The sequence below is a fragment of the Macaca fascicularis genome, chromosome 1 (assembly GCF_037993035.2).
Source record: "Macaca fascicularis isolate 582-1 chromosome 1, T2T-MFA8v1.1".
NCBI lineage: Eukaryota > Metazoa > Chordata > Mammalia > Primates > Cercopithecidae > Macaca > Macaca fascicularis.
In genome coordinates, this window is record NC_088375.1 from 81,702,339 (window position 1) to 81,728,141 (window position 25,803).

At 50.3% G+C, this 25,803-nt stretch overlaps 1 protein-coding gene across 1 annotated transcript in view; it reads left to right on the forward strand.

Annotated features, from left to right (window-relative positions):
* LOC102122692 (calpain-2 catalytic subunit-like) overlaps window positions 1–25,803 on the forward strand; it is a 60,743-nt gene that overhangs the window by 26,594 nt on the left and 8,346 nt on the right. The window contains exons 3-15 of the mRNA XM_045397688.2: window positions 4,342–4,460; window positions 5,647–5,780; window positions 7,103–7,271; window positions 9,092–9,175; window positions 10,952–11,037; window positions 12,049–12,123; window positions 12,850–13,010; window positions 15,342–15,511; window positions 17,222–17,233; window positions 19,144–19,355; window positions 21,453–21,489; window positions 22,059–22,124; window positions 24,022–24,079. Of these exons, the coding sequence (XP_045253623.1) occupies window positions 4,342–4,460; window positions 5,647–5,780; window positions 7,103–7,271; window positions 9,092–9,175; window positions 10,952–11,037; window positions 12,049–12,123; window positions 12,850–13,010; window positions 15,342–15,511; window positions 17,222–17,233; window positions 19,144–19,355; window positions 21,453–21,489; window positions 22,059–22,124; window positions 24,022–24,079 (1,383 nt within the window). The remainder of the gene's footprint in view (window positions 1–4,341; window positions 4,461–5,646; window positions 5,781–7,102; window positions 7,272–9,091; window positions 9,176–10,951; window positions 11,038–12,048; window positions 12,124–12,849; window positions 13,011–15,341; window positions 15,512–17,221; window positions 17,234–19,143; window positions 19,356–21,452; window positions 21,490–22,058; window positions 22,125–24,021; window positions 24,080–25,803) is intronic.

The following is a 25,803-nucleotide window of genomic DNA, read 5'->3' on the forward strand; positions in this document are numbered from 1 at the left end:
ACTCGTGGTCCCACCCTTCTCGAACTAGCTGGCTTATTTTATCCGGACCAGGATATAACGGCTCTAAACAGGCTTTGCCAGGAGGAGACACCATGGACTTCAGCAAGGGCACCTGACCAGGAACAAATCACTGCAGGATGATCCGAAAGAGAAGGGTTTTCATAAATTATTTTGCGGAAGGTAGATTCTGACCTTGATGGGGACAGCCAAGGATCTGGACCCTCAGCTGGGAAAGATGGGACTAAGTCCACAACTGCTGAGGTTGTAGAACAGGTTTCTTGTAGGAAGGAACCCACTTGTGGACATGGGCCATCCCGGTGGAGTGAGAGAACACCGTGCAGCCTGGACGCTGAATGAAACACCATTGAGTCACCTCTGTTTGAAATGCTTGTTCCCTGGTGCCATAAAGAAATAGCACTTGAACATAAATTTACTTTACCCAGCAAGGCCATTTTTATACTTTCTGCAGAAAGGGTACACTCGCCAGGAGTTTTGCCAGGAGAGTACACCGAACAAAGGAGACAGGGTCATTTATAACCTGACACGTCCACCGTACTGCTGTGTCCGGTTTCCATTGGCTGGAACGGGACCTCACATTCTGTATTTGTCCCGATTGGCTAGCAACTTAGAACTTTTTAAAAGAGGCAAAGGCAGAGGAGAACATAGGAAGGAGGAAGTAGCTTGTGGAATGCTGAGAAAGGTAAAAACACCTTTAAATAAGGAAGAGGAACAGGCTATGACCTAATGCTTGCTTGGGCCAGTATAATAAGCATGCCAGGGAAAAGGCTAAATTGTGGGAGCTAAGAACATAAAGTACACTGATTTCTTTATCATGGCTAGCAGATATTTAAGAATGTTAGCACAGGTCTTTGAATAAAGTTTGCTTCTAAGAGAAGTTACTATTTATTCCTAATTAAATGGGGAGGAAGGTCTTTGAAGAGGAAACTTTATGTTTTACACCTCTCAAGGGCAAAAGTCCCCAAGACAATGTCCATTTCGAATTCAATTAGGTGAATTCGCAATTGACACCAGCCTCTTTGCAGAGGAGACTGTTTTGGTTATACATCAAAAGCCTGTGCTTTGCCGATAGACCTGACAGCCACTAATTAGCTAGGACCTTTGGGTGATCCACTCCACCTCCTTAAACCTCAGTTTCCTCAACTATGAAATAGGATGAAAATAGTACCTACCTCGAACTGTTCTGTGACAACGAAATTGGATAACATGATAATGCGCACAAGGCTTTTAGCTCGGGGCCTGGCACATCTGAGCCTTTGTGTAATCATTGTGTAGATCTTGTCACTGAGATGCTTACACGAGAGAGGAAAGAAGTCAGTTGGGTAAGCGAGCTTCCCAACTTGGTTCAAAATATTTTGCTGATTGGGGTGAGGGAAAGAGTGAAGGAATCAGAAGTAAAAAAAAGTGGGATTTCAAATGCTTCCCTCCTTTTTAGAAATCAAGACATTCTTTAGTGGCCTCTAAGTCTCCTTCAACTCCAGAATTTGGAAAACTTACGAAAAACTTTTTGAATCTTTGGCTGTAAAGTGTGTGTGTGTGTGTGTGTGTGTGTGTGTGTGTGTGTGTGTGTGTGTGTGTGTATTTTTTTTTTTTTTTTTTTTTTTTTGAGACAGAGTCTCGCTCTTGTTGCCCAGACTGGAATGCAATGGTGCGATCTCAGTTCACTGCAGCCTCCGCTTCCTGGGTTCAAGTGATTCCCCTGCCTCAGCCTCCTGAATAACTGGGATTATGGGTGCATACCACTATGCCCGACTAATTTTTGTATTTTTAGTAGAGATGGAGTTTCACCATGTTGGCCAGGCTGGTCTGGAACTCCTGACCTCAGGCTATCTGCCCGCATTGGCCTCCCAAAGTGCTGGGATTAGAGGCATGAGCCACCACACCTGGCCTCTTTTATCTTTTTCTTTTCCCTTCCCTCCCCTCCCCTCCCCTCCCCTCCCCTCCCCTCCCCTCCCCTCCCCTCCCCTCCCCTCCCCTCCCCTCCCCTTCCCTTCCCTTTCCTTTCCTTTCCTTTCCTTTCCTCTTTTCTTTTCTTTTTTTGGGGGGCGGCGCAGAGTCTTACTCTGTTGCCCAGGCTGGAGTACAGGGGCACAATCTTGGCTCACTGCAGCCTCCACCTCCTGGGTTTAAGCAATTCTCCTGCCTCAGCCTCCCGAGTAGCTGGGATTGCAGACGTGAGCCACAAGGCTACCAACTGACTGACTGAGGGGATGTGTCTCCATTTACCATAGATCTGTCATTAGCGTATGTAGGCCTCAAAGAGCTGTAAGCAGCCGTGTCTATGTGCTAACAGGACAAGCTAGGTCAGGAACTCTCAGCATGCTAAGTCATCCACTAGAATTCAAAGAATTCAGTGAGCTTCAGCTGGGCCTGGTGGCTTACGCCTGTAATCCCAGCACTTCAGGAGGCCAAGGCAGGCGATCACCTGAGGTCAGGAGTTCAAGATCAGCCTGGCCAACATGGAGAAACCCCGTCTCTACTAAAAATACAAAAAATTAGCCAGGCATGGTGGCAGGTGCCTGTAATCCCAGCTACTTGGGAGGCTTAGGCAGGAGAATCACTTGAACCCAGGAGGTGGAGGTTGCAGTGAGCCAAGATGACACCACTGCACTCCAGCCTGGGTGACAAGAGTGAGAGTCTGTCTCAAAAAACAAAACAAAACCAAAGAACTCAGTGAACTTCAATAACATACATATATATGTTACTGATATACATCAATAACAATAACATATTACATATATAACATTATATATATATATATATATATTTTTTTTTTTTTTTTTTTGAGACAGGGTCTTGCTCTTCTGTCACCCAGGATGAGTGCAGTGGCATGATCACATCTTACTGCAGCCTCCACCTCCTGAGCTGGGACCACAGGCGTCCACCACCACACCTGGCAAATTTTTGTATTTTTTGTCAAGATGAAGTTTTACCATGTTGCCGAGACCAATCTTGAACTCCAGTGCTCAAACAATTCACTGACCTTGGTCTCCCAAAGTGTTGGGATTACAGGTGTGAGCCACTGTACCTAGTCTTCAATTACATTTTTAATAAACCTGTCAATTGGCGAAAATAAATCCAACAGTGAATTAAACTCCTTTAAGGCTACTTCCCATTATCGTCATGGGAAATTGTAGGAAACTGCACATTCCTTAAGAATGGAGTAAACTTCCTCATCCTCTTCCCAGGCCCCCTCCCCTTTATGTTTTGTGGTGAAGATGACCCCTCCCTGAAACCATCTGGGTGCTGTTGCTGGCATCAGCTTGCTTCTAACTGCGTGAAATGATTGTGGTGCCTGCTGTGCTGAGAACCTAGCACTGGCACCAAATGGGCGCCGAGTGCTTGGGCGCCGAGTGCTTACGCACCTGCTCTCATTATGCCTCACACTTATCCACGTCATGGAGGAGGGTTCTGAGGCTCAGAGAGGGACCAGGCTGCCTGGCCAGCTGCCCACCTCGTTGTGCCCATCCTTGTCTACCCCTTGAAGTGACCTCTGCCCCTCCGCACAGAAACCCTTGGGGACAGCCCAGCCTTCTGCCTCTGACTCAGGGCTTTTCCATCTGCCCTGCTCCCTACTTACTTCCTGTGATTGTACTCCCTGCCGGAGCCTCTTTTCCTGGCTCAGATCCTCCTCCTAGGAGGCATGCAATGTTTGTCCCCTTCCCATCTAGCACTACGTTTTCTTTCTCTCATTCAAACTCCCCTTTATATATTTATTTGTTTATTTATTTAGAGATGAGGGTCTCCCTCTCTTACCCAGGCTGGAGTACAGTGGTGCAATCATGACTCACTGCAGCCTTGAAATCCTGGGCTCAAGGGATCCTCCTGCCACAGCCTCCCAAGTATTAATATTATAGCTGGGACTCCAGGTGCACGCCACCACGCCCAGCCCAAACTCCCATTCAAAGCCTGTGTGCCCAGAAGCCTCTGCAACTGCGCTGGTTTCATTGTCTCACTGCGGAGCATCTGCAGCGAATCAGGTGCAGGGTTGGGCTCTGAGGGCACAGTTCAGCCACCAGAGTTCTGGGTATTTCAGGGAATGAAATTTCCCATCTCTGCCCAACCACAACACAGCAAAAACATTTCTCCCTTTGCATTTCCCTCAAAATACTAGGTTGGTGCAAAAATCACAATTACTTTTACACCAAACTAATAACACCCAAGCCCTCTGACCCAACCCTCAGATGGGGGACCGCCTGAAACTTCACTCTGTCTATTCACAGGTTGTCTTAGGCTTTAAGCGCCTGAAGGTGGAGACAAGATTTTTAACATCCTCCTGGTTCTGAGACCCTCTGATAAGAGCTCCTTGTGTTGTGTTCACAGGTGACTGCTGGCTGCTGGCAGCCATTGCCTCCCTCACCTTGAATGAAGAAATCCTGGCTCGAGTCGTCCCTCTAAACCAGAGCTTCCAGGAAAACTATGCAGGGATCTTTCACTTCCAGGTAACTTAATGGCTGGTTCAAGTGGTTCCTCAACAGGTCCGGGAGGCTAGAACAGTCTCCTGGCTTGGCTGGGTTCTTCAGTCCCCGGTGTTTGCAGACTCCCAAGACCAATGCTGTTCTACAAAGGACATTGGGTGAGAGCAGGAAGCTTCCTGGCTTACCCATGGCCAGGATGTGGGACCCTGCCGGGATGGCCCTGGGGGGTTGCTGGGGACCTGCAAAAGGGAGGTAGAATGAGGTGTTCAGGAAATAATTCCCAAGTTTAAAAAAAAATGTATTATTTGATGTTTGAGACAAAACGTTAAAGTTCTCCTCCTTTTATGCTGGTAAATGAGAAATAATATTTGAAAAAGCTGGCTGGGCGCGGTGGCTCATGCTTGTAATCTCAGCACTTCGGGAGGCCGAGGTGGGTGGATCATTTGAGGTCAGGAGTTCGAGACCAGCCTGGCCAACATGATGAAACCCCGTCTCTACTACAAATATAAAAATCAGTTGGGCATAGTGGTGCACGCCTGTAATCCCAGCTACTTGAGAGACTGAGGCAGGAGAATCACTTTAACCTGGGAGGCAGAGGTTGCAGTGAGCCAAGATAGTGCACTCCAACCTGGGCAACAGAGTGAGACTCCGTCTCAAAAAAAAAAAAAAAAAGAAAGAAAGAAAAAGCCAGTCCAGTCCAGGTGCGGTGGCTCATACCTGTAATCTCAGCACCTTGGGAGGCCAAGGCAGTGGATCGCTTGAGCCCAGGAGTTCGAGACCAGCTGGGGCAACATGGCGAAACCCCATCTCTACTGAAAACACAAAAAAATTACCCAAGTGTGGTGGCACGTGCCCTTAATCCCAGCTACTTGGGAGGCTGAGGCAAGAGAATCACTTGCATCCAGGAGGTTGGAGGTTGCAGTGAGCCGAGATCGCACCACTGCACTCCAGAGTGGGACTTGGTCTCAAAAAAAAAAAAAAAGCCTACAATGCAGGGCAGGATGCTAAAGAGGCTGGTGTGGATTCGAAGGGATGGACATGAGCCTGAGGACTTGGCCTGCATAGGAGAGTTAAGGGAGCACCTCCTCCCAGGACGGGCTCATGAAACCTATGCCAGGGGATCAGGGAAAGGGAAGGCAGAGGCAGCTAAGGCTCGGAGTCCCAGTGCTGCCACCAGCTCCTCCTGCAGCCCACCTCTCTTGTTCTGCAGTTCTGGCAATACGGCGAGTGGGTGGAGGTGGTGGTGGACGACAGGCTGCCCACCAAGGACGGGGAGCTGCTCTTTGTGCATTCAGCCGAGGGGAGCGAGTTCTGGAGTGCCCTGCTGGAGAAAGCGTACGCCAAGTAAGTTGTCATGCCTCCGCTGGCCCCGTGGCCTGCCCCCAATGCCCTGGATTCCAAAAAATAAGAACTATTCCAAGACTACTTTGAGTGGAAGTCCTTTTCTATAGAAGGACTTCTTCAGCCAAAATTGGGCTGTAAATGCAAGGGAGATAGTGCATGCGGGGTGCCTGGCCGCACTGTACGCTGATAAATGACAGCTGTCACCATCTTTAACCAAATGCACAGGAACAAGTTATGGTACTGATTGTGCTGGCCTTGAGAAGGAGCTCTACTTCCTTGACAGGACACATTTGTATCAGCTAAAAAAAGCAGAGTTTTTGCCAACGGGCAAAACTATTCATTGCAGAGGTAGGAAACTTGCGCAGAATAGATGATGTCACTGACTAGCAATGGCTTCCCCATCTCCCCACAGCTGCTTCCCACCCAGGTTGCCACAGTTGAGTTTGTCCAGTGCTCAGGCTGCCCACTCTCAGTAGGAAGCCCCACGCCAGCCCCTCTCCAGAATGGCCCCATGTTGGCTGTGCCGCCTGGCTCTTTCCATTAAGTGACCCCACTTCAGAGCAGGAAGCCACTGGGCTCCAGCATCCATAGTCAGGAGCACTAAGCCCTTGCCAACACAGTGCCCGTTTCTCAGGGAAACTGCTTCCATTATTGAATTATTGTCCTTTTTTAAGCTATCAATGCCAAACAAACCATTAGTAGACCTCCCCTTTCTTGTCAGGATGTAGAAAGAATCAATACAGGAGGTTCATCCAGAAAAATCACTAAGGTCCTTCCAACTTGAAGGTTCTATGAGAATGAGAATCTTTTTTTTTTTTTTTAAATACAGAGCCTTGCTCTGTTGCCTAGGCTGGAGTGCAGTGGCACGATTTTGGCTCACTGCAACCTCCACCTTCTGAGTTTCAGCAATTCTCTTGCCTCAGCTTCCCAAGTAGCTGGGACCACAGGCATGCACCACCATGCCAGGCTAATTTTTTTGTATTTTTAGTAGAAACAGGGTTTCACCATGTTGGCCAGGCTGGTCTTGAACTCCTGACCTCAAGTGATCCCACCCGCCTGGCCTCCCAGGGTGCTGGGATTACAGGCGTGAGCCACTGCGCCCGGCCTGAGATTTTCTTTAAAACACAAAATACCAGGGAAATGGTAACTGTGGACACAATACCTTGCCTTCCTGAGCACCCCGGGCTGGGGACAAGGCCAAGGAGAATGTGAGCAGGGGGTCCCTAGAGCATCCAACCTAGAGGGTACTAGGGGGTGGGTATTTGAGAGATTATAGCATCAGTAGTGTCGAGGGTAGCGGCAGCATCTAACCCCTCTTGTAGGATCAACGGATGCTATGAAGCACTCTCAGGGGGTGCCACCACTGAGGGCTTCGAAGACTTCACTGGAGGCATTGCTGAGTGGTATGAGTTGAAGAAGCCCCCTCCCAACCTGTTCAAGATCATCCAGAAAGCTCTGCAAAAAGGCTCTCTCCTTGGCTGCTCCATTGACGTAAGTCCAGGCTGTCTTCCCTAGCCTCACCTCATCTGCTCTTGCTGAAGGGAGGCTCCCACAGTGCCCAAGGGAACCCACTGCTCCTGTGTACAACGTAATGCAGCCCTCGTCCACGTAGGGGCCAAAGGAAAACCTCCCTCCACCCTCTGAAGGTCTGCTGAAAATCAACTGGCAAAAGGAAGACTAATACAAGAAATGGCATACAAATGTATGAATGTGCACGGGGGAGAATCACAACAGATTTCCCTACCACGCATTGGGATACAAAGGGTTATATTCCCTTCCTCCTAGGGGAAGGGAGATGGGGACGTGTGGATGATTTTAGGGATATCGTAAATGATTTTTAGGGGAATTCAATGGGCTTAAAGAACATAAATGGTCTGGGATAAAGTCTGTTGGGCCTGCAGAGCAGACAGTGGTTTGTGACAAGTCTGTCTAACCATGTTGACAGACTTGTCTTTCTTCCTGCGATATGAGTTCAGTTCATAATGACTCAAGGAAAGGACCAGAGGTCATTGTTTTCATCTTTGGCAGATCCAGACTTTAGGCAGGTGAGGGAACTTCAGAGAATAGCTTCCTCCGTGCTTTGGGGGAGAGTGGATGGAGAGACAGAAGGAAAGGGGAGGCCAGAGAGATCTTGAGGCTTCTTCAGTTTAGCATTTCAAATGCCATCTCTTGGAGGTATCGGTTTCTGAGCCTCAATGTCTACCATTATTGCTCATCACCTGGAAGCCAAGGGTTGCTAGGCAAGGTCAAGCTGTCCGGGGTGTAATGGATGGGGTGATGGTGCCTCCAGCCTTCTGTCTTCAGCCCACTTCCCACTTTCAGCCTGCTCTGAATCACCCCCACCCCTCTGACCACAGGTTCCCTGGGAGCCCCTGACACCTGCTGCCCCTGACACCTTCCCCTCCATCTGCAGGGCTGTGCAGCCTTCCTCTGCACTCTTGCAGAGCTAATAGGCCTGTGGGAGACTTCAGAAGGAAGAGGAGGAACGATTTCCTCATAATAGCCTTGCTGGCAACGCTTACCAGGGGATGGGAGGTAGGCACTGTGCCCAGGAGCCTTGGAGCAAAGGCTGTGCCCAGCTTCTGAGCCCTGTCCCATCCAGGTTCTGGTCTCTGCGGGTGACAGAGATAAGAAGCCCTGGCTTTTGGAGCCAAAATCTCGGGCAGACTCCCTAGGCAGGAATTCTCAAAGTTTATCAGCAGAACACGTTGAGGCAGAAGACCCTTTCTACCCCAGCCCTTCTTCCTAAGCTCAACCTTCATCGGAATACATGGGGGAAAGGAGAGACTGTGAGGCGTTCTTAAAACAGAAGCAAATTCTGACTCAGACCGGAATAAACAACCGTTCTAGTAAAAACCCTACAGCTGGGCTGGGCCAGACCACGGAGCATGGGCTGGTGGTGGGGCGAGGGGGTGCTCAGTGCCCCTGGGCCACTCAAGTCTGTCTGGGTGTCAGCCCTGGGCCATCGAGGACCCCCACCGGCCCTCTCTCGGCGGTGCGCCCTTTTCCGCCCTTCCCGGCCTGCAGAAATCTGTGGATGCGCTCTTCACACGGGAATGCCTGTGCTCGCTCCGCGAGAGGGCTGCATTCCGCCTTTTCTCTGGTATTCTCGGCGTTCAGCATTTGAACGCGGTAGGAAAGGTTCTCCAAGTGCAAGAAAGCGCAGCCCTGAGCCTCCGGCCCCAGGCCTCGGCCCCTGCGCTAGTGCGTCCCGCCGTCCCGCCCAGCAGCAGGACAGGAACGAGGGAACGAGGGATTCCGGGAGGAAGGGAGAGCGGGTGCGGCGAGTCTGACGGTTGCCGTGTTTGCAGATCACCAGCGCCGCGGACTCGGAGGCCATCACGTATCAGAAGCTGGTGAAGGGGCACGCGTACTCGGTCACCGGAGCCGAGGAGGTAACGGCCGGCGCGGATGTGCAGGGATCCTGCTGTCCTAACACGATGGTCACAGGCACAGTTTGTGGTGATGCCCAGGGGCGCTCGCGGCCCCACTGTCGTCCGGTTTGCACTCGGGCCCCGCACTCCTGAAGTTCCGCGCAGGAGGAGAAGCGCGTTCCTTTCGCAGCTCGGGCGCCGGGTGCGCCGCGCTGCCCCCTGGTGGCCGCAGTGGCCGGCGCCGGGGTCCTGGTTTTCTTGTTTTAGATTTTACCGTTTTACAGTTACGAACTTACTATTTTGATCAGCTAAAAATAATAAAACAATGCATCTGCATAGTGTCTTATACGCTATAAGGTGCTTTCACATTTGATCTCATAAAAGCATTTGTGCCCATTTTCAAATCTGACGCCTCTTACCAGCTGTGTGGCCTGGGCCAATTACTGGAACTCTCTGTCCCTTAGTCTCCTCATTTAAAAAATGGAAATAATAATAATATCCATTGGAAGGTCGTGGCGATTCAATCAAGTTAATATATGTAAAGTGCCCAGAGGTGCCTCACACACTGTATATAAGGAGGTAGCTGTCCTTGCTGTTGTGATCACTATTGTTATTGAAAATATTATGGGCTGGCATGGTGGCTCACACCTGAAATCCCAACACTTTGGGAGACCAAGGTGGGAGGATCGCTTGAGCCTCGGAGTTCAAGACGAGCCTGAGCAACATAGCGAGAACCTGTCTCTACAAAAAAAAAGCCAGGCATGGTGGCATGCACCTGTCGTCCCAGCTATTTGGGAGGCTGAGGTGGGAGGATCACTTGAGCCCAGGAGGTCGAGGCTGCAGTGAGCCATGATTATGCCATTGCACCCCAGCCTGGGGGACAAAGTAAGACCCTGCCTCAAAAAAAAGAAATTATCAAGCAGCTCAAGCAGCTCAAGTTCACTGTTAATTACAGAACCCAGTCTAGACCCCAGATCTTCTGCATGTCCAGTGTTCTTTTTTTAACCTTGATTTTTTTAACTACCCCCTCACACACACGTCTTTTTATTTGAAAATTTTCACGTCTACAGAAAAGTTGAAAGACTAACATAATAACTATTCAATTACCAGTCCCCTAGATTCACCGATTCCTAACATTTGCCATGTCTGCTTTATCTATGTGTGCACTTTTTTTGAGTCATATGAAAGTAAGTGGCAGATGTTATGACACTTCCCTCCTCAGTACTTCAGCATTTGTCCCCCTATGAATAAGGACCTTCTCTTACATAATTCCGCTACTATTGCCACACCTAAGAAAATAAACATTAATTCAGTAATGTCATCTATTATAAAGTCCACATTAACATTTTCCCAATTGCCCAAAATGTCCTTTCTGGTGACCCACCCCTACCCCGTCCAGGACTCAATCCAGATTCACTCACTGCATGTGCCTGTTATCACCAACGATCTTTCAACAAGTGGTAAAGCTTCTCTGAGCTCCTTTAGCAAAAGTGCATCCTGTTCTAGTCAATTAAGCTGAAGTTCAGAGGTGAAGCGCCAACAGTCCCATCTCCCAAGAGCTGGATCCCGGGAGCTTTAATTCTTATTTTCCAAAGCTGGGTAACAGCGAGAGATCTGGGTGCCAAGCCCCCTCTAGCTTTTGTGATCCCCCCTCATACATGGACTCAACCCCCAAATCCTCCCCACCGTCCTCACCCCCATACCTCCTGGCTCATGCGGAAGGGGTTGGAGGCCCAAGCCTTCATAGCCCTGGCTTGAACTCAACCTCTTCCTCCTCCCTTTTATCTAATCCTGCAGGTTGAAAGTAGCGGAAGCCTACAGAAACTGATCCGCATCCGAAATCCCTGGGGAGAAGTGGAGTGGACAGGGCGGTGGAATGACAAGTGAGGAGGGCACAGGCCTCGGGACCCCGGGTAGGGGTGCATTGTGACGGGAGGCTCTGGGAAGAGGGTGAGAGAAGACGGCATGTGCATTATGCTGAGAAATACAGCCGGGAGAGCCCAGGCCACGTGGAGAGGGACCCATGGACAGGAGCCCTCCAAGAGTCTTTTAACCAGGACACTCCTCCAGCAGCATGGGTGCCTTCTTCCAGGCCCCAAGCTGCTCCTGTGAAGTTCATTCCTCCCACTGCCTCCGGGTTCACCCCTTCCCCAGCTCAAATCCACCCTTCTATGGGGCTTTCAGGGAAAGAAATGTACCCCACCTTCCCCCAGGCACTTCTATTCCAGGATAATGATCTCTGTACCAAAGACCAGAGAAACATCCCTCTGTTGATTTCCAGGGCTTACTGGTAGGCATGTTGAACCCTCAACTATTTGGGGTAAACACTTGTTTGTGTATCTGCTGTGGCAACCTCAGCCTACTTGTTCTGCCTCAAGTTGGAGAGGTGGGCAGTACAGAGGCCTGTGTGTAATTCCAGCCAAAGCTCAGGCAGTGGTTAGTTTATCTTGTGCACTGCCCCTGTGTACAGGGCCAGGTCCTTCTGCTCCGTGGACGGACAAACATCTGCTGAGGCTTCCCAGGCCAGCTGCAGAGGCCAAGGCCAGATGCTCCTCATCAGATCTTCAGTTGTCCTTAAAAGAGCTGCTGATCTGAGCTACTCCATCTCCCTCTAATGGACTGTGTTCATTTTCTGGACTCTTCCTTGCCACTGTCTTCCAGCGCAACTCACCCTCTCACGTTGCTCCCTGGTTTGCATCTGTATAGTGTTCTATACTCTTTAAAGTGCTGTCAGAGTATTTCAATGCAGCTGTTAGCCAGATGTGGGCTACTTTCCCCCTTTCCGGAGCCTGAGCCCTCAGAGGTGAGAGCAGATGTCCCTCTTCCTCAACTCTGGGGACCTTTGGGGAGAAATCATCGTACACTAATGCCTCTCTCATTACTTTGTTTTCCAGCTGCCCAAGCTGGAACACTATAGACCCAGAGGAGAGAGAAAGGCTGACCAGACGGCATGAAGATGGAGAATTCTGGTAAGATTAGTGGAGGCTTCAGGGAAGACAGAAAACATCTGTCTTCCCCAATGTTCTATACTAGAAAGTTGCTAATAAGAAAGTGTGTCGGCCAAAAGTGAGTTTACCATGTTGAGGACACAGGGGTGTGGGATCCTGGTTTTGTTGTTATTTTAAGTTCACTGTAAGAGCCTGAATAAAGAAATTCTTAAACCCCTTCAACGGTCCATCTTGACAATGGGGTTTATAAGCTGAGGGGCTTCACAAAAAGGCTAAGAGGAATTCCTTTGGTAACGTTCAGATCCCAGGAAACAAGGGAAAGATGGGGCCTTTCTCCCCCAGGTTCCGGAGACTGATCCCCGCCCCTCAAGAAACTGGTCCCTTAGTGAGCAGCAAGGGACCCACATGACTGTGTGTCTGTGCCACTCGCAGGACCGCCTGCACTGTGCACAACATGCACTCTATCAAATGGGACCCATATATTGTCACATTTGATGGGCACGGCTCCCATTTTTGCAGATGAGAGTTCTGAGCTTCAGATAAGTTTAAGTAACTTGCTCTAAGTCACCCAGCAAGAAAGTTGCAGTGCCAGGACTGGAATCTGAGCTGAACCTGGTGCCCACCCACTCAGCTCTAATGAGCTGCTCTGCCTGGCATTGGGTGGTCCTGGTCTGATGATGATGGAAAGTCAAGGCTTACCACTGTGTCCTCTTGCACCTGCGACAGCTGTGTCTCTGCTTTTGCCAGGATGTCTTTCAGTGACTTCCTCAGGCACTATTCCCGCCTGGAGATCTGCAACCTGACCCCAGACACCCTCACCAGCGATACCTACAAGAAGTGGAAACTCACCAAAATGGATGGGAACTGGAGGCGGGGCTCCACTGCGGGAGGCTGCAGGAACTACCCGAGTAAGGGCTGTTGCAATGTGGAGCTGCCAAAGGCCAAGGCTCCCCTTTCCCCACCCTGTGTGCCATACCCCCCAGCCTAGCAGTCCCAGGAGGCAGCTGTTGCTCACTGGAACCCTCTATATCTTCCTTCTCCCTGAGCCTTGCTCTCTTGCTCAGTCCCTCACCTCCTGCATTCATTTGCTGCCTACCCAGGCCAAACCCAAGAGCCGCTATTTCTGTGATGTCCTCTCCAGGCCCTGGATTCCCCAGCACCCATCATGACCTTCAGCCACCACCTTCCACCATGCTCACGGAAGCAGTGCTCAATCCCACTTCACGGCCATGAGCTACTCTATGCACCCCACACCCAGGCAGCCAAGCCTGCAGGGGAACCTTGCCCCTGTACCCAGGGAGGCCTCCACATATCAGGCCCTGTTTGTTTGCCCCCCATTCAGTTCGATCAGCAAATGTTGACTGGGCCCTGCCCAGATGGGGTGAAGATTTCTCCTCTGGTCCAGCCTTTGTTGAGCCCTTTGATTCTTCTGCCTTCATGGCTTAGTCCGTCAGCAGTTATCTGAACATGATGACATCTGCCAATTATGGGGCACAGCTTCGGTGCTTGGAACTACCCTAAGTGCTTTGTACACAGGGTGAGGATCCATCATCTGAAAATGTGAAATCTGAAATGCTCCAAAATCCAAAACTTTTTGAGCCCCAACATGATGCCACAGGTGGAAAATTCCACACTTGACCTCAGGTGACAGGTCGCAGTTAAAACGCAGTCGAAACTTTGTTTCATGCACAAAATTATTTTCAATATGCTATAAAATTCCTTTCAGCCTATGTGTATAAATTACATATGAAACAGAAATGAGTTTTGTCTTTAGACTCGAGTTCCATCCCCAAGATATGTTATGTATATACAAATATTCCAAAATCCAAAAAAATCTGAAATAGGAGACACTTCTGGCCCCAAGAATTTCAGATAAGGGATATTTGGCCTGAGTAACATTCTATCTAATCTTCCCAACACACTTCTGAGGCAGGCACTTTCTTATCACTTCCATCTCTAAGACGAGGAAACCGAGGCTTGGAGAGGCTAGTGACTTGCCGAAGGCCACAGAGCATGTTGGGATTTGAACCCAGGCCCCTGACTGTGGAGCCACTCTGTAAGTACAGTGGCAGCAGGTCATGGTCACATAGTGATCCTCTGTGACAGATGAGGAAGCTGAGGCTCTAAGTAGCATACCAGGGCCACAGAGCAAGTAGTCAGATTGGAACTAGCTGACCTACAGCTCTGCGGCTCTGACTTCCTCACCTCAAGTATGCAGCCATCAAGTGGCAGTCCCAGTGGCGCTGGGAAGACCCTCTGCCCCCCAGAAAGGACCCCTCCCACCCACTAGATCAGGAGTCGGGAAGCTCCCTCTAAAGGGTCAGACAGTAAATATTTTTGGCTTTGTGGGCCACTCAGTCTCTATAACAACAACTCTATTGCTGTAACCCAAAGGCAGCCATGCTTAAGCCTGCGGGGCCGTAGCTGCCAATCCCTACACAGATGGCGCCTTTAATTCCACAGTTAAGGTTTTATCCCATTAGGTATGGAAAGGCAATTAGCGTAATTCCCCTTAAACATGAACGAATCTTAGATTTTTTAAAGAAATAGGTTTTGGAAGTAAGGAGGGCAGAGACATCAGGAGCAGGGCAAGGGAACAGGCCTGAGAGGACAAGGGACGCAGAACAAGAGTCTGGAATTAGACACAGGATGTTCTTGGCCTCCGGGCTCACGGAGGGGGCAGAGACTGGCGAGTGCAGTGAGCAGATCCTGGAGTCCCCCAGGCCAGCCGAGCCCCACCCCAGACACCCCATCAGAGCCCAGTGAAGAGAAAGTACCATGAGGGGAAGTCACGGCTCTAACCACCCTGCGTTCCAGTCCCCAGTCCCCAGTCCCCAAGACAAGCCAGCCTGGAGCCAGAGAGAGAACTGCTAGGGGAAGTTTCTAATTTAGGTTCCTGTTAGATTCAGGCAAGTGCAGGTCATCCTCTCTCCACAGCTACCGTCACCCATCCCCAGCCCGACAAAGCCTGAAGTCCGCACCCCGACCCTGGTGTCTCCTGCCACCTCTTAGCCTCTCCTAACATCTCCCGCCGTCTCTGACCATCTTCTGCCATCCTCTGCCATCTCCCACCATCTCCCACCATCTTCCACTGCCTCCCGCCATCTCCTGCCATCTCCCTTTATCTCCATCCCTCTCTTAGAAGCCTCCAAGCCTGAGACCAGGGCCACCCCGCAGCTGTCCCCACCTGCATGCATGCCTGCTCAGGGCTGGGCTCCTCTGCCCCCTTCTGGCTGCAGACACATTCTGGATGAACCCTCAGTACCTGATCAAGCTGGAGGAGGAGGATGAGGATGAAGAGGACGGGGAGAGTGGCTGCACTTTCCTCGTGGGGCTCATTCAGAAGCACCGGCGGCGGCAGAGGAAGATGGGCGAGGACATGCACACCATCGGGTTTGGCATCTACGAGGTGCGGAGCGCAGGGGCTCCCGACTTCCCTTCCCCCTGTGCTCATCTCAGCCCCTGCATGGAAAGCTGACCCCAGAGGCAGAACTGGGGATGGGATCCCAGACAGGGAGCTTGGCCAAGGAAAAGCAAAGCTACCAGCCTGGCCAGGCTCAGGAGTATCCCCCGCAGGGAGGCCCCTGCAGCAGGTCTGGGTTGTGGGGCCTTCTAAGCCCTCCACGGGGCCCCCACAGCCAGCCTCCAGGGAGTTCCACTCTCAAATGGCCTCTACATCCCTTCTCACATCCTCCAGGCCTGGCATTCTGGTCAGCCCACCCATCTCCAAAGAACAGAATATACTGGGCTACATCAGGCAATACTGTGAGTGCAGGACTGAGTCAGCTGCTCAGAACTCTACAAAGGCATTGGCCTGGATGGTGGAGAGCTTGGGCACAGGGGAACATCGGTCATGATGCTCCCCCCACGGCTCTGCTGGCAGGAGCCCAGATCCCTACACAGACTCCTGCTGTCTGCGTGTTTTCCTTTCACTCTGAGTTGCAGCCAGAGGGCAGCCACATTGCAGCCTCCTCTCTCCCTTCAGGCTGGGGCTGGGGCTGGGGCTGGGCCCCTGGGATCTCCCCATTCCCTTCTGCAGAACAAGAAAGAGCTTTTGTGGGCTGCAGGTAGCCGTGGGAGGAGAGGGATGCAAGGAAGGCTTTAGGGCACTGACTGGGGATGCATTTCAGTGTGATGGGCTGGAGCTGGCTCCTTCCAGCTCCCAAAGCCCATGTCTTCTCTCTGACCCATGTCTGTGGAGGTCACCTCGGCAGCCTGAAAAATGGCCCTGGCGGGGACCTGTTTACACCATGGAAAGTGGCAAATACTACAAATCAGAGCTTCCACCCTCTCCCAAGAGCCAGTTTCCCAGCACACCCCTGGGAGGATCCAGATGAGGTGTCAGGAGAGGAGGCTGTGTGTTCACCACTGCCAACGTTGCCACCCATGGGACACTGACCTCTATCTGCTCACCCACCTGAGAAAGGGAGCTGGGCAAACACGATCAGTTGTAAAAATGCACATAAGCCCAAACCCCTCGGTCTCTGAAACAGGAGCTGAGGACTTCAGATCCAGGACAGAATCGCTCCAAGGAGATTGCAAATGGAATTGTGATACACAGCTTCCCTCCCACCACCTTATGGGCTTGGAAATGCAGCCATGGGCTTTCAGAGTTGGGAAGGACCTTGGGGATCATTGGGTCCTATTTTTGAGATAAGAAAACTGAGGCCAGAGAGGGGAGGGGACTTGCTCAAGGAAATGCAGACCGGACCACTGGACCTGGCTGACAGAGGCCGGCACTGCTGGGTCCTAGCCCTGAGTGTATTTCACCTCGCCTGCTGCCTCCTCCAGTAGGGCCCACCTGGCCCTCTTTCCCTGTGTGGGAGGCAGATATGGGCTTTGCCACCTTAGACAAGTCTCTTCACATCTCTGTGCCTCAGATTTATGCTCTGTAAGTTGGGAATGGAGGTGAGGGCTTATCAACATGATTGCCATGTCATAAGAGGATTTTCTTCAGTATTGGAGAGGCTTTGAGTTCTTTGGAAAACAGTTACTCAGTTGAATTAGTTGATATTGCTAATGCTACAGAGAAAACAGGGCAGCGAAAGAAAAGAGCACACTGATGCATTTTCTTACACTGCTTTTCGGGCATCTGAATTGCATCTCCTTTATTTTGCAGGTTCCAGAGGAGGTACGTCTGGCCCATATCCCGGAGTGCTCAGGTCACCAACAAAGCGAGAGGCTTAGACTGCCAGAGCTCAGGGAGCGTCGTGAAACCTGGGCAGGGGCTGCTGGCCATGAAGGATGAGTCCTGGCCACCCTTGGGTCCCTGCCGAAGTTGCCCAGGCTCTAGATCCCACTGGTCTAAGCTCTGGGCAAGATTTCTGGAAAGTCCTTGTGGGACCCGCTGCCTCCCTGTGACCTGACAGAGCCCATACAGGGTTTGGTTCTGGGCAGAAAATCTAAAATCCTCCTGAGACTGCAGGAGGCTTTTCACGGAGTCCTGTGTCACTCTTAGGAGAAGACTGAGTCAGGGAAAAGGTGAACCCTACAGACTGTACTAGAAGACAACGCGGGAGCGCAGAGGAGACCAGGACCCAATTCCCAGGCTGTGTGACCTTGGACATGTTAAGGCTCCTCTCTACATTTCAGGGGTTTTTTGTTTTGTTTTTTGGGGTTTTTTTGTTTTTGTTTTTGTTTTTGTCTCTCTCTTTCACCCAGGATGAAGTGCAGTGGTGTGATCTCAGCTCACGGCAACCTCCGCCTCCCGGGTTTAAGTGATTCTCCTACCTCAGCCTCCCAAGTAGCTGGGACTACAGGCACACACCAGAACGCCAGGCTAATTTTTGAATTTTTAGTAGAGATGGGGTTTCACCATGTTGGCCAGGCTGGTCTTGAACTCCTGACCTCAGGTGATCCGCCTGCTTCGGCCTCCCAAATGGCTGAGATTACAGGCGTGCGCCACTGCGCCTGGTTGCATTTCAGTTTATTTTTCCGTAAAACTGGTCAACTATCCACCTCACTACACTACCATGGAATGAATGAAATTTTGCAAGAGCATTTGGGCCCACAATCACCGCTGACTGAAGCAGATGGGATGCATGGCAGCCATTTGACTTCTAAGGTCACGATTATTAAAGTAGACACAAGGGGCACTTTGACCCACCTGTAGTACATTTCTCTCACAGCAAGGCAGTGCAACCGGTCGCACATCGGGCCCTTTTGGATGCTGCTTCCGGCCTTGGTCCAGTGGATCACGCTTGGTTTGGAAGCTGGGTTGTCTTTTCCCTGCCCCTAGTCCTGTCTTTGCTTTTATTAGTGCTCATACACCACGTAGAACTGAGTCAGGTTCCTGCCATGTGGACGCTGTTCCTGCCTGAGAGTCTCTTAGAGGCAGGCTGGGAACACTGTGTGGAAAGACCGGGCATCTCTGCAGGCAGAGCTGAATGGTTGTGAAACCCCCTGCGGGCATGTGCTTCCAAGTTCCTCAGCAGGCATTTGTGGGTTTTGGTAGAAAGTTTGCCCTTTTTTTTTTTTAAGACAAGTTCTCATTCTGTCACCCAGGCTAGAGTACAGTGGTGAGATCACAGCTCACTGCCGTCCTTGAACTCTCGGACTCACGTGAGCCTCCTACCTCAGCCTCCTGAGTAGCTGAGACTACAGGCACATGCCACCACCTCTGGCTAATATTTTTACTTTTTGTAGAGACAGGGGTCTTACTACATTGCCCAGGCTGGTCTCAAACTCCTGGCCTCAAGCAGTCCTCTCACAGCCTCCCAAAGTGCTGGGATTACAGGCGTGAGCCACCACACCCAATAAAAGTTTGCTTTTTGTCTAAAATGACCCAGGCATTGTCACTGTACTGCTTTTTATTATTATTATTATTATTATTTTTGTTGTTGTTGTCATTGTTGTTATATAGATGAGGGCTTCCTGTGTTGCCCAGGCTGGTCTCCAACGCCTGGCCTTGCCTCCTTATACACCAGGACAACAGGACGGAGCCACCACACTACCCAACTGCTTTTATCTCAATGAATGAAAATGACATTTTCCTGGAGCCTTTCCCTCATCTACCGCCATGTTTCTCTATTTATTCCTCAGTTAAGCGGGCAGACCAACATCCACCTCAGCAAAAACTTCTTCCTGACGAATCGCGCCAGGGAGCGCTCAGACACCTTCATCAACCTCCGGGAGGTGCTCAACCGCTTCAAGCTGCCACCAGGAGAGTACATTCTCGTGCCTTCCACTTTTGAACCCAACAAGGATGGGGATTTCTGCATCCGGGTCTTTTCTGAAAAGAAAGCTGATTACCAGTAGGTGGTTTGGTTGTTTCCTCTCCCCACCCCCTCCCTGTCCCTACCCGCTGGTCTGTTCCTCGGCCCCTAGAGAGCTCTTTCGTCCTCTGAATGTCAGTTTCTTTTTCTGTAGCACCTGCCTGCCTCGAAGGACTAGTGTGGGGATTTGATGGATTGGGGATGTTTTAGTGTTACAGTAAGGTAAACAATGGAAAAAGCCACTGTGGATATTTTTGGTTGGAAAGGAGTGGCTGTTCAGTGAATTGCAGGGTCTAATTTCATAAGTGTGTCTCTGAATTCTCAAGTTGGTACTTGAGTGTTAAACTATGAATCCAGTCTCGTCATTTGAAGAAAGCTGAGCAGTGCTGGTGTAATCCTTGCTTTTCCAGGCCACCTGGCCTAGGAGAGCCACCAAGGATGTAAGGTGGGAACCATCTCAACGGTTCCCACCTCCGGAAACTCTCCCTGTTATAGTCACCAGCTCCCTCTCCCCTTCCTCTTGGGATCCCAGATGTTTGGGAACCCTTTGTGGCTGACATCACCATTTCCTGCCACTGTCCAGGTGGCCTCAATTCACAACGGCTTCTGCCACTTTGACTTCTGCCTCAACCATGTATATTCAGCTGGGCACTTGATTGGCAAAGGCAGAATCTACCTTGGATGATTTAAGCTAAAGGGAATTCATCGAAAGGCCATCGGAGACTCCAGAACTGATGGGAGGTAGGGGGTCAGGCTAGGAAAAACAGGAGCCAAGGATGTGTTGAAGGACCGGGGTGTGAGATGACCCCTCAGACCCGGGGTCATGCGCTCAGGTCTAAAGATCTCGTGGAGTGTGTCTGAGGCACTGGGCTTGGGTCAGCCACCTGGCCTGCTGGTTACTGGAGAGGAAGAGCCAATGGGAGGTAGAGGCAGGGAACTGCCCTTGCCCCAAGATAATGCATGATGCAGAAATAATTTCCCATGGCAAAGGGAGACAAAGCAATGCCAGGCAGCTGCAAACCAATAAATGCCACTAAAGCATGGCTGTAGCCCCCCTGCCACTGACAGGCTCTCTTCATTTGCTAAAGCCTACCATGGGGGAAGGGACCTTTCCTCTCAGCTCTGAGGATCCTTAGAGGAAGCCTGGTGTGTTCAGCTTAGTCCTCACTGACAAGAAATAGGAGCACGACCTGGTGGCATTAGAATAACACTGTCCTTTGTCAAACCCATTACTCTCCCTGCCAGCCACAAGTCATTCTCCCAGGGAAGTCTCAACCCCTCAACTCTCTCCAGGGTGAGCTCCCTACCCCGACAGGACACCCCACCTCTCAAAGGTGTCTGACTTCCTTGTCCCAAGATATTAATCCTTCTGCTCCAGATTCCAGCGATCAGCACCAAGAGGTCCCCTTTTCCTTCTGCCAGGCATTGGCCCTGCAGATAGGACTATTGGTCGCCTAGTTAAAATCGCAGTGGCCAAGGAAGACCCTCCCGAGCTCAATTACCCTCATTATGGAGCAGAAGGACCTGGCCCTGGACACAGGGGCAGTGCACAGGATAAACTAACCACTGCCTGACCTGAGCTTTGGCTGAAATGACACACAGGGCTCCACACTGCCCACCTCTCCAACCTGAGGCAGAACAAGTAGGTGATGATTTGCACTGCATGATTCTCAGTGTGAAAGTCTAAGTCGGCAAAGGATGTTTCAAGTGGAACTTAGAAGCTATTCCTTAAGGCTAGGACCAACACCACACTACACGCGAAGGCTGTGCTATTTGATAAAGATCAAACACTAGCAAACAAAAATCTCCAGCTGCCCACGTTGCTTTGGTCGACACTTCCTTCAGATCACTTCTGCCTTTATTTTTGCTGTTGAGGAGATGTGTTATCACAGAAACTTGGAATGCAGAGAAATGTTATCACAGAAAGTTGGAATGCAGAAAAATTGTTGCTGTTTAGGGGAGGTGTTATCACAGAAACTTGGAATACGAAGACCTCCCCCCACCTCAGCCCCGCCCCACCCCGCCTAACCCCTGCTGCATTTAGCACTGCACTTCCGTTTTAGCAGTGATTTCTGCGACACTTCCTTTTTGCCTTCACCTGCCTTCCAGTAACACATAATTTCTTTCTATTTCCAGAGCTGTCGATGATGAAATCGAGGCCAATCTTGAAGAGGTACTTGTAACTCCTTGAATTTCACCCACTCTCTCGGACAATCCAGAGGGCGGAGGAGCAAAAAAACTCCAAGAGTTTTTGGACTTCACGAACAAAGCCTGAAACTTAGGATAAAGCCAGGCACTGGGATTCCAAATGTCAACTTCCTGCGTCAGCTCTGGCCTTTGTGCTTGGGGGCATGGGCCAGTCCCTTGCCTATTGGGCTGTGCTAGCCACTGTCAAAATCTGTCCAGAACATTCCAGCTAGTCTTTATGCTTCCGAGTCCCCACTAGAATAGACCCTAAAAGGCCATTTTCATTGGATGCTAGAGAAGATACCTCTGTGAGAGATTAGAATATTACGCCTTCCCACATAATTTACATTCCCTCTCATGTTTTAATTAGAAAAAAAAAACACTTTATATTAATTCTTCACACTATACCTGATCTCAACCCAAATAACCGTAGAATTCGGGTCCCAGAGAGGGATAGAGAAGGGGAGTGGGAGGTGGCTGCCACGGAAGGGCAGGCAGGCACTTGCTGTCATGCCTCGCTCTGATGCGTTCTCATGTCTCTGCCTCACCTTCCAGTTCGACATCAGCGAGGATGACATTGATGATGGATTCAGGAGACTGTTTGCCCAGTTGGCAGGGGAGGTAAATGTTCCCAAAAACAACATTATGCACTCTGGTTGATGCAAAGGTCCCCAAGGAGACTTTAGTTTAAAGGGGAGAGAAAACAAACTGAACAAAAGCAAAGAGAAATTGCAAATGGTCCTCGGATTCCAGCTCAGCCTTCTTGCGTATGTCCTCCCTAAGACCTCCGCATGCTGCCAGGGGCTTCCGTTCACATGGTCAGCCCTGACTCTGTGTTCCCCCTTCCTTAGGATTCCTGGGCTCATCTTGTGGCTGTTTTATTTTCTCTGTTCTACACCAATTGAGGCATGAAACTTGGCCCCTTATCCTTGATTTCCACAAAGGATTTGGGGAGGTGGAAGGGTTTCAAATCTCAAGAAAGCAGGCAACCTGCAACAGAGTATTTGAATTAGGCTTCTCTGTTCTTTTTCCTTTCCTTTCTTTTCTTTTCTTCTTCTTCTTTCTTTTCTTTTTAGAGACAGGGTCTTTCTCTCTTTCACCCAGGCTGGTGCAGTGGCGTGATCATAGCTCACTGCAGCCTCCACTTCCTGGGCTCAAGAGATCCTGCCACCTTAGTCTCCCAAGTAGCTGGGACTATAGGTGCACACCACCATGGCTAGCTAATTTGTATTTTATTTTTATTTTTCTAGAGAGAGGGTCTTGCCATGTTGCTCAGGCTGCTCTGGAACTCCTGGGCTCAACAATCCTCCAACCTTGGCCTGTGAAAGGGTTGGGATTACAGACTCATACCACCATGCCCAGCTAATTTTTTAATTTTTTGAGAGAGACAGGGTCTCACTGTGTTGTCCAGGCTGGTCTCAAACCCCTGAGCTCAAGCAGTTCTCCCACCTCAGGCTCCCAAAGTGCTGGGATTACGGGTGTGAGCCACCATACCTGGCAGCTTCCCAGGTCTTAAAAAAATCCCTCCACCATTTAGTCCCATCACAAAGTTATTTAGCCCTCTTTCTTCCCAACAACTCCAAAAAACGTCCTGTTTCTTCACTATGTGGAGGAACTTTGCAATCACTGAGCTCATTTGGGGCTCCCTTTGCTAACCCCAAGACCCATCAAAGTGCTAAGCCAGGCATCGTCTGCTCTACGCCTCCACCAGCCTCTCACCCTCTGCTCCCTCCCAGATTCCCAAGAAAAGGGGCCATGAGCGTCTTCTTTCCCCACTGATTGAATCCCACACATACACACCCCCAAAAGGCAAAAATGACTGCAGTCAATCTTGGTTTTAAACAAAGGAGTTTATCCATGAGTTACATAAATATGTATAAGTGAATAGAGACATCTGAGCCTGTGAGGGACCCTGGCATGATGGGCATAGAGGAGGGTCAGCTGGGTCTTGGAGGCAGCTGGTTTTCACTAGTTTTACAGGAAGTCTGAGCTTTGAGTTTTAAAGAATGAAGAAGACATGCCAGATAAGAGGAATGGTGTAAGAGAACTAAGTTAAGAAAGACCACAAACATGGGTAGAGGGGAGTATTTATTATTTATATTCTCTACAGCAAAGAAATGGTGAGTGGACTCTCCCTACTGCATCTGTGCATTAAAACATCGTATCTAGGTCAAGCGCAGTGGCTCATACCTGTAATTCCAGCACTTTGGGAGGCTGATGCTGGAGGATCGTTTGATCCTAGGAGTTTGAAGTTTCAATGAGCTAGGATCATACCACTGCAGTCCAGCCTGGGTGTTCTAAAAAGAACAAAACCAAAAACTGTATCTAAAATCCAGGATGGGGCAGTACTACTCAAAGTGTGGTCTGGGGACAGCAGCCCCAACATGGCCTGGGGGCTTGTTAGAAATGCACATTCATAGACCCCACCGCAGGCCTACCTAATGCACTGCTGTCCTGCGCTGTGCTCATCCAGCTCCCATGGGGGGCCAATAACTATGCTCTGGTTGTGTGTCCACAGGATGCAGAGATCTCTGCCTTTGAGCTGCAGACCATCCTGAGAAGGGTTCTAGCAAAGCGTGAGTATCTCCTCATTGCAAAACCTCATCCTGCTCTTTCCCCTGTGGATGGGAAGGAACATGAAAATCTTTCTTCCTCCATGTCCGGCTGCTGTGACTAAACCACCACCCTCCATCCCCTCCAAGAAGTGGATGAAGGATCTGTATGATGTGATAAAAAAAGAACAAGTGTTTCTAGCATCCACAGATCAAAGATCAAATCCACATTTCCACTACATACTTACTAGCTTTGTGTGATCAATTTTTTTATTTTATTTATTTATTTATTTGTTTATTTATTGAGACAGAGTCTTGCTCTGTCACCCAGGCTGGAGTGCAGTGGCGCAATCTCAGCTCACTGCAATCTCTACCTCCCAAATTCAAGTGATTCTCCTGCCTCAGCCTCTGAAGTAGCTGGAATCACAGGCATGTGCCACCACAGCCAGCTGACTTTTGTATTTTTGGTAGAGATGGGGTTTCACCATATTGGCCAGGCTGGTCTCGAACTCCTGACCTCAAGTGATCCACCAGCCTTGGCCTCCCACAGTGCTGGGATTATAGGCATGCACCACCACACCCGGCTAACTTTTGTATTTTCCTAGAGGCGGGGTTTCTCCATGTTGGCCAGGCTGGTCTTGAACTCCTGGCCTCAAGTGATCCGCCTGCCTCAGCCTCCCAAAGTGCTGGGATTACAGGTGTGAGCCACCACGCCTGGCCACATCTTGTAACTATTTCTTTTTTTTTTTTTTTTTTTTTTTTTTTTTTGAGACAGAGTCTCGCTTAGTCGCCCAGGCTGGAGTGCAGTGGCGCGATCTCGGCTCACTGCAAGCTCCGCCTCCCGGGTTCATGCCATTCTCCTGCCTCAACCTCCCGAGTAGCTGGGACTACAGGCGCCCGCCGCCTCGCCCGGCTAATTTCTTGCATTTTTAGTAGAGACGGGGTTTCACAGTGTTAGCCAGGATGGTCTCGATCTCCTGACCTTGTGATCCGCCCGCCTCGGCCTCCCAAAGTGCTGGGATTACAGGCGTGAGCCACCGCGCCCGGCCTCTTGTAACTATTTCTTAAGCAAAAAAATGTCAGAGGATTGATCATTCAACCCCCTACTGTGGATCACCAGCAGGGAGGAGCGGGGAAACACAACACAGAGACATTTTTTCCCCTCAAATTAGCACAATAATCATGCTGCATTTGATAAGAGAGCAATTGGCAATCCAGGAAGCAGAGTTTTGTACATATCAGAAGCTAGGAATCTGCATCAGAGACAAATGTAATCATGGTCGTTTGCTGCATACCAGCCCTAGGGATCATCTCGAGAAGCCTCATGGACTTCAGGGGACATCATTCCCTCTCATAAGATGGCCTCTAGCCTAACTCCATGAGATAAAATAAATCTGCCTTTCAGAGCCAAAGAAGAGTCCAGGGCCAGCTGGGTCTTCCCTCCCAGTGTGAACCAAGAGGGTTGGGCCAGCCAGGCTACAGTCAGTCCAGTGCAGGGCCTCCCCAGAGGGGCCCCGGTCTCTATCCGCCCTCTAATTTTCAGGGAAGGCAAGAAGACTGTGTTTACCCTGGAGACCACCAGGCACAAGTGAGGTCACAGAGCTCTTCAGATATGCAATCCTCATGAGCTGAGGAGACGAAAGCCTCATTGTTTCTGCACAGATGGAGGGTGGGGCTGGGAGGTGGGGAAGAAGCGGGCCTTGCCTGGATGCAGCCCACTCCTTGCTCCGGGAGCAGCATTCACTCCG